The sequence below is a fragment of the Astyanax mexicanus genome, chromosome 6, assembly GCF_023375975.1.
Source record: "Astyanax mexicanus isolate ESR-SI-001 chromosome 6, AstMex3_surface, whole genome shotgun sequence".
Taxonomy (NCBI): domain Eukaryota; kingdom Metazoa; phylum Chordata; class Actinopteri; order Characiformes; family Acestrorhamphidae; genus Astyanax; species Astyanax mexicanus.
Window position 1 is genome coordinate 36135865 of NC_064413.1, and position 8236 is coordinate 36144100.

Consider the following 8236-nt stretch of genomic DNA (forward strand, 5'->3'; position numbering starts at 1 on the left):
TTTTTCACTATTACCACTTTGCCCCCCTGAAATGTACTATACCTATTGAATTTGGAGCTCTCACTCGATTCTTTTGTCAACCATCTATCCAATGAATGATTGTACATCTTTTTAAAAGACACAACATCATTTAACAAGCTGCCAATATGAGCCAAATAAAAAATATATATATACTCTTAACTGTTGCTTAGAGATTTTACTGATCTGTGCTGGATGACCTGCATTATGTCTCATAGAATGATGGTTTGCTCTTGTCAATCAGCTTTTCATGTTACATTCTAGTCCCTATTTCTAGTCCCAGGTTCTGAAAAAGCAAAATGTTCCAGCAGTTTGATCAGTTGAGTTGAGCAGTGTAGGTATACTGTTAAAACAACATAATTTAACATCAAATTACTTTTGTTATGCTGATGTATCACAGTCAAATACAATTTTAATATCATAAGATAAGTTTTCCGGCAGCATTTGTGACACAAAAATACTCTCATGATTTTTATAAGTTTTGTATTTAGTGGTAGTTTTTTAAGATTTGTCATTTTGTGTTCTTCAATGTTCTAAGATGTTCTTTGGGTATATCTGGCAGGATGATTAGTGTTAAGTAAATCACAATCATGATAGAAATTAAGGTCTAAGATCTAAGATCTCCGGGGGTCTGTCAGCATGGGCCCCGTCTATTTTAGAGACCCCAACTAGAACAGCCTGTTCTTTTTGTAAAAAGCTGTGTGTTTATGTCTTTAGCCCTGCTTTAGCCCTTTTTTTGCCTTAGCTGCTTTAGTCCTTTGTGTTTAACTGTGGCAGTATATTTAAACATTTTCTTCACAGACAGAAGATAAAGATAAAGACTTTTTCAAAGGCATTTTCTGACTCCCCTGCTGCCAAAAAAATTACAGTGCAATAGAAAAGTGCCTAAGTATTTTTTTTTTATTCTCCAGCTGAGCTTACTACATATTTCCCATGGTTTAGGAATTGTACTCCCTTAGAAATGGCTGATTTTAGCACAGAGTGGAAGGAGTAACATTCAGGTCACATGAGGAAACTGCTAGAAATTCTAGAAAATGTTTGAAATTTTGATTACACACAATTCAATCCATTTAGAGTTGCTATGATTGGTAATGAGTTAAGAAACTTTCTGCATATTTAATATTCTCTTAATGTGTTTATACTGGAAAATGGATTTGTGGCCAGTTACTGCCACCTGCTGTTTATCTTTACAATCTCAGCAAGGAAAGCACAAGTTTTAAGTCTAAAAAAAATATATTTCCCATTTTGTCTTTTATTGCTAATGCAGGTCCTGAGCAGGGTTGTGGAGGTTACCTCACCGCTTCTTCAGGAATGTTTGGGTCTCCTGATATTGACTACAATGGAAAGTATGAGAATTACATGGACTGCTTGTGGACCATTACAGTTTCCTCCAACAAAGCAATCAACCTCTCGTTCCTCACTTTTGAGCTGGAAGGGATGTCTTCCTCTGTGTGTCGATATGATTATGTTCAGGTTGGTGTTTAGTTCATCTGTTAGAAATATACAATGTTTGTGTTTTAAACATATAAATCTGCAGTATAAATGGGTAGAATGGCTTGTTATATGATTTCTTGGCTTCCCTCAGATCTATGATGGTGACAGCGTGAATTATCCGCTGGTTGGAACATTCTGTGGAACTACGGTTCCTGCTCCATTTGTATCGTCTAGTAACTTCCTGACAGTGCACTTTGTCTCGGATGGTTCAGTGTCTTTCAGAGGATTTAACGCCACCTACAGTGCAGTTGACAGTAAGACTCCTTTTTCTCCTTTTTCTTTCAGCCACACAGTTTTTTTTATACAATATTTCTGAGTGCACATTAAATATAAACATATTTTATACTTTGTCTGACGGTGTTGCAAGTAGTGAAATTATGGTTTTATTATTAATTTCATTAAATTAAAGATCCTGAAGCACTAGATCACTATGGATCACCATGCTCAGTCACTAACGATAGATTTTCGCATCTGCACAGGACTATGTGGAGGAATATATAACGCCACATCTACCCCTCAGACCATCACTTCCCCTTATTACCCCAACGCGTACCCTGCTTTCACCTCCTGCCGCTGGGTCCTGGACGCTCCAGCACAGGAGACAGTGAAAATCGTGGTCCAGCAGTTCCAGCTTCAATCCAGCCAAAGCTGCTCCAGTAACTACTTAGAAATGAAAGACTGGCCTGTGGTGAGGCTATACACTATTACACTATTAGCTGCACAATATGTTCACATATTGACATGCCAGAAGTCATGGGACAGGAATTAGTATCATGTTCTGTAAAAGCTATAGAAATACAGCACTGACCTGTGGGGTCTACAGAGATGGATGAGATCTCTGCCTCTTCTAGCCAGACAACACCTGTCACACTTATTACCACCCAGTTCACTGTCCACTGTAATGCCTGCAGTGGTAATGACGTATTCCAGGTACACGTGTAACGCTGTGGAGTGAGGAATGTTTGCCATGAAAACACTAGTCAGCATTTATCGTCACTCACAAAATAACATCTCGTTGTTTCCAAGAAGTCACCCGAGGTAACACTTCATTATTATTCAATTAATGTACATACTGCTGTCCCATGACTTTTGGCATGCCATCATCAATTAATGTTACATTTAAGTAAGCATAAGAGTTTTAACATTTTAGCAGAAACAAAAAAAAAAACCTTTTGTCTATTTCCTATTTTTGTCTATTTTGCATAAAATAATAAGAATGTATTTATTAAAAAATAATGTATTGTAGCAAATTAAAGGTACTAACAGAATATTCAGTTAATGCATACATAAACATAGAACAATGAAATCTATGAGTTACCCTCATTGTATTCCCAAGTGAAAATAAAGGTTGCTTGATTAACAATTATACGTAGAATAACCTTAATGCTGAAATAATAGTAATAATAATTTTAAAACAAAATACTGCTATTATCATTTTATTAAATCTCAGATTTTTTTTTTAAATCACAATATTACTAAAATATACAGTACACACAGTAAGATACACTACTACACAAAAGTTTCGGAATATCTGCTCATTCATTGGTTATTCTAAAAACAGGAAATTGAAAAAGTTTTATCCTGCTTTTGTTGGAGTAAATTTCTTAACTGTTCAGGGGAGGAGTTTTAGGTCAGAATGTTGGATAATCATCCCACCTCATCCTAAACTCCTAAACTAAGAGCTTAAAACCCCTCTAACCCATGCCTGACTTTAGGCATGGTACCAATAGGTCATGTTTTCTGTTCCAGAGTGTCTTATTATAATAGCAGTACTTCTCTTTAACTACTAGACAAGCTGTATGTATCTGTGTGTACTGTATGTGCAAAAGGTGCAACTTAATGAAGCTGAATGCATGTATTAGGAGGAGCCAGAAATATTTAGATAGTGATAGTATAATTTGGTATTTTACCCTATTTTAAGCTCTAAATGGAATATTTAACAACTTTTCTTTTAAAAGCAGTTTTACAAACTGAATTTTTTATTACTAATTATTAAAATGTCTTCATTCTCTATTATGCTGTTCTAGTTCAGATTTTACACTTAAATAGATATTAATAGATATATATTAATATACTGTATTTTCCTGATTTCTGGATTTGTGTGCTTTAGGGAGACTATGGACAGGCACATAAGTTCTGTGGCTCAGACTCTCACATCCCTGACTTCTACAGCTATGACCGTACCATGCACCTCACTTTCCAGTCTGACGCCTTCATGAGTGGCAATGGCTTCAGTCTGACCTATCAGGTTGCAGGTAAAGTATACACTGTATCACCATAGTTGTATCACAACATGTTTTTTTACTTACCATAACCTTAAAAGATCACACTACTAATAATAGTGTAAAACAGCAACAATCACACTTTCTATATATTTGTTTATGTTTTATTTATATACTGGTTAATAATCCTGAGTGTATTTGTGTACGTGTATTCTACAGGCTGTAGCAGGGTATATGAGCAGTCCTATGGTTACCTGAAGAGCCCAGGCTGGCCTGCAACTTATCCCCATAATATCGACTGCACCATTGTCCTTCGTGCCCCTCAGAACAGCTCCATTTCTCTATTCTTCGACAACTTTGACCTGGAGTCTCACCCCTCCTGTAGCTATGACTTCCTGGAGGTATGGTTAAAGCCTGGCATGAGGTGCATCACGTAATAAACAAAGTTTGATAACATTTTTTAGTCTTAATTTCATCATATAGTAGTCAAAATGTTGGTGTGGTGATAATGCGCAAATCATTTTCAAAGAATGGGAACTCTCAAATTAAATGTACCCTATCTATAGTTGGTTTTTGGTCATGTTTTTTTCTCTGTAAATCAGATAAGGAACGGCAGCACAGCTTCAGCTCCTCTGCTGGGGAAATACTGCGGAAGCACCCTGCCCAGTCCCATCTTCCCCAGAATCAACGAACTCTATCTGCACTTCCAGAGCGATTTCTCTTCCGCCCGTGATGGATTTGAGATCACCTGGACCTCCTCCCCACAGGGTAAGTACTGAAAAACTAATCACTGATGTTTGTTTAATACTTAAACATACTGTTTAAGCTCCCCCCAACAACAAAAAAAAAGGACTGAGCAATAAGACATATTTTAGACATATTGTATCCTGATAAATTTTGTTATTGTTATACTGAATAAAGTTCTCTGAGCATATTGTAGTTATTGTTAGGGTATAAAGAACTGGCCGACTCCATATGCCATTAACAAGAGGGCAGTTATCCCTGTTTAAATGGATAAACAGCTCTGAAAAAAATTTAGAGACCACTTCAGTTTCGGAATCAGTTTCTCTGATTTTGCTATTTATAGGTATATATTTGAGAAAAATTAATATTTTTATTTTATTCTATAAACTACAAACAACATTTCTCCCAAATTCCAAATAAAAATATTGTCATTTAATTCATTTATATGTAGAAAATGAGAAATTGCTGAAATGATAAAAAAAGATTCAGAGCTTTCAGACCTCAAATAATGCAAAGAAAACAAGTTCATATTCATAAAGTTTTAAATGTTCAAAAATCTTTTTTTTAATCACAGTTTTCATGCATCTGGGCATGTTCTCCTCCACCAGTCTTTCACACTGCTTTTGGATAACTTTATGCCACTCCTGTTGCAGAAATTCAAGCAGTTCAGCTTGGTTTGATGGCTTGTGATCATCCATCTTCCTGTTTATATTCCAGAGGTTTTCAAAGAAACTTATAATTTGAAAAAGTTGTCTAGTATTTTTTCCAGAGCTGTATTGCAGCACATTTTAAATAAAATCAGTGTACATGCAAATCTGACCCTGCTCTGTCTGTATGTCAAAAAAGTTTAATAAATACTAGGTTTTGTGAAAATGTTTTTAAATAGTTAACTATTATATTTTTACCATATTGCCCAGCTCTGCCTAAAATGTCATTTATCACACAATATGTTTAGTATCGAAAGTTTATGATATATTTTTGCACTACACTCTGTAGTAAAAATAATGGTGCTTAAAGGGTTCTTTTGTGAAGCCAGAGAATAATAATTTTTGGTTCAATAAAAAAAAGAACTTTTAAGATTGTAGATTCATGATGCTAAGCTAGGAAACAAAGCATGTGCAAACTGCATGACTAAGTCCCCACCCACCTTCTCCAAACCACACTAAATTAAATAGAATAATGTTTATGTGCTTATGAGAACATAACAGTTATCTACACAAATGGACAAAACTATACATACAAATATCCCATTTTTCTCTTTAGGTTGTGGTGGTACACTGTATGGAGACCATGGCTCCTTTACAAGCCCAGACTTCCCTGGTACCTACGCCAATGGTACTCACTGTGAGTGGGATATTAGGGCCCCCAGCGGAAGAGTGGTAACAGTTTCATTCAACCAGATCGCCATTGATGACCCTGGAGACTGCCAGAACAACTACCTGAAACTTTATGACGGACCAGACGCCAGCTCACCCCCTGTTGGGCCATACTGTGGAGCGGTATGGACTAGTTTCCTAAAATATTCGGTAACACTTTACTTGGATGGTCCATTTTATGGCCTTGTTGATGCTCAACAGACATTCAGCTAACGCTGAATTGACCGTCCATTAAATGTAACTTAACCCTATGTTGAATGTAAATGATTCAAAATAGAACCTAACCCTAACCTTAACCCTAACCTTAACCCTTAATCAACCATAAAATCGAACGCTACACCTAACCCTAACGTTAACCTTAACCTAAGCTTAAAATCTAACCCTAAACACAATCCCAAAATATTAAGATAAGCGTTTGGATTAGAGTTGAATGTAGGGTTATATTCAATAGAGAATCATTTACTTTCACCTTTTAGTTCATTTGCATTTAATAGACATGTAGTTGAATGTTAGTTGAATGTCAGTTGAGCAGCAAAGAGGCAATCAAATGGACCATCCAAGTAAAGTTTTACCAAATATTCAAATAAGAATAAGTAGATAAATACATACTTTACGGTCTAAGCAACCTTTCTAGCTTAGTCTTTTTAGCAAATATGTTTACTGTGTTAGGATGTATGTATGGTTCTGGATTTTGTAGGTGCTGTGTGATTTATTCATGGTTAAATCATTCACCATTTACCTCACAAATAAGATTATTTTTGCTGTCACAACTCCACATCACATTAGAAAATATGCAATATAATATCAGTAATATAAATACACACACATTGAGAACGATAGAGACTGTAGATGAGCTGCATATATTTACTACGTGATAAAAATAAATCAGTTATTAATATATTAATAGAGTCGCAACATAAAGTCTAGACCATCTGCTGGGTTCCTGCCATGTGAGGGATTAAGAATATTAGCTGATAACTGCTTGTGGTATTTTAATACGTACAGTACACCGTGGTTATAATGGTTTTCTATTTTTTCCTGCCCTGTAGGAGACAAATATAGCCCCATTCAGAGCCTCGTCACATCGTGTCTTCATTGTGTTCCACGCCCAGTCTGTCGTCTTGCCATCTGGATTTAGACTGACATGGAGTAGCTGAAGGCAAGCTGGAAAAAATGGACATGGACACACACACACACAAATACACACATGCTTAGATGTAAGTTTACAAACCTTAGATTCTCAATCATGTAAACAATATCATTGAGTGCAATGCTCACAATATAAATACTTTGATTTTTTTTTTGTTCGATCAAGACATCTATTTGTAGATTTTTTAAATATTAATAATTATGTATATGATGTTTTCTTTGGACAAAATAAAGATATTGTTTGCTGTATTGCTGTAGTGGTTATTAATGTGCTTTAAGATAAAGTATAAATATTGCTGTTTTATTTTTGCACTGCTACTGTGTCTAGTGTGTGATTATGACCACACATTATGACCTTGTTATGACCTACACCCATTATCCATTTTTTTTTCAGCTCCAAAAAAATAATAGAATAATAGATAACAATAGAATAATAGAAACAAGGAGGTCATAATGTTATGCTTGATCAGACATACAGTACATTAGACCAAATAGTAAACTTCGTAATGACTTAAATATTGCTATGAAAGTAATTTGCATTTTCATACTAACAATTGGCTTAGCACTGGTCAGAATGGTTAATTGTCTAAGTTCTGGACTGACTAATTTGGGCCCCTCTGTCTGAAATCCTCGATCTGGTCTGCTCTTCTCCCTGGACACGTCAGCTTAACCGACACCCCTGACAGCTCAGCCGTCCACCCATCACACTCTACCCGTCAGTGAACGAGGGAGTGAAGGAAGGGGATGGAATAAAGGAGGGAGATAAATACTGTGAGATCCAGATGGATAACGGCAGTTTTAAATGCCTGAGACAGCCTGGAAGGCTGTGCAGCATCATGTTGGTGCGAAAAATAAGTAATATTCATATTGGGGTTCATGTGAGTTCATCTCTCTCACACAGAGAGGTTTTGGATTTGAGGTCTGTGAGATCATTATACCATTCCAAGGAGCACTAGGGGTTAAAGATGGTTATGATTTCTTTAGCAGCTTAAGAAAATGTCAGTGTTTTTATGTCAACTAGGTGGGGTCAAAGTTCCTGAGAAATTCTCAGTGTCTGAAATTCAGCTAAATGACTTTGTGAGTGGTGGAAAAAAGGATGTGAAGAACTGAGATCCAATTCTAAATAATGCTATAAATCAGAAAAAGTACAAAAATACACAAACAAAAAAAAAATAGTGTTTTTTATATGAACTTTATTTTCAATTTTCATTTAATACAGTATGAAGCAAAGAT

The 8236-nt window shown here is 35.8% G+C and overlaps 1 protein-coding gene across 1 annotated transcript in view; it reads left to right on the forward strand.

Annotated features, from left to right (window-relative positions):
* The window catches only part of cubn (cubilin (intrinsic factor-cobalamin receptor)), a 53053-nt gene extending 45801 nt beyond the window's left edge, over positions 1-7252 (forward strand). Inside the window, exons 59-66 of the mRNA XM_007250369.4 lie at positions 1286-1491; positions 1604-1766; positions 1992-2200; positions 3623-3767; positions 3954-4135; positions 4337-4502; positions 5742-5977; positions 6904-7252. Of these exons, the coding sequence (XP_007250431.3) occupies positions 1286-1491; positions 1604-1766; positions 1992-2200; positions 3623-3767; positions 3954-4135; positions 4337-4502; positions 5742-5977; positions 6904-7011 (1415 nt within the window). The 3' untranslated portion in view covers positions 7012-7252. The remainder of the gene's footprint in view (positions 1-1285; positions 1492-1603; positions 1767-1991; positions 2201-3622; positions 3768-3953; positions 4136-4336; positions 4503-5741; positions 5978-6903) is intronic.
* Positions 7253-8236: the final 984 nt, after the last annotated feature.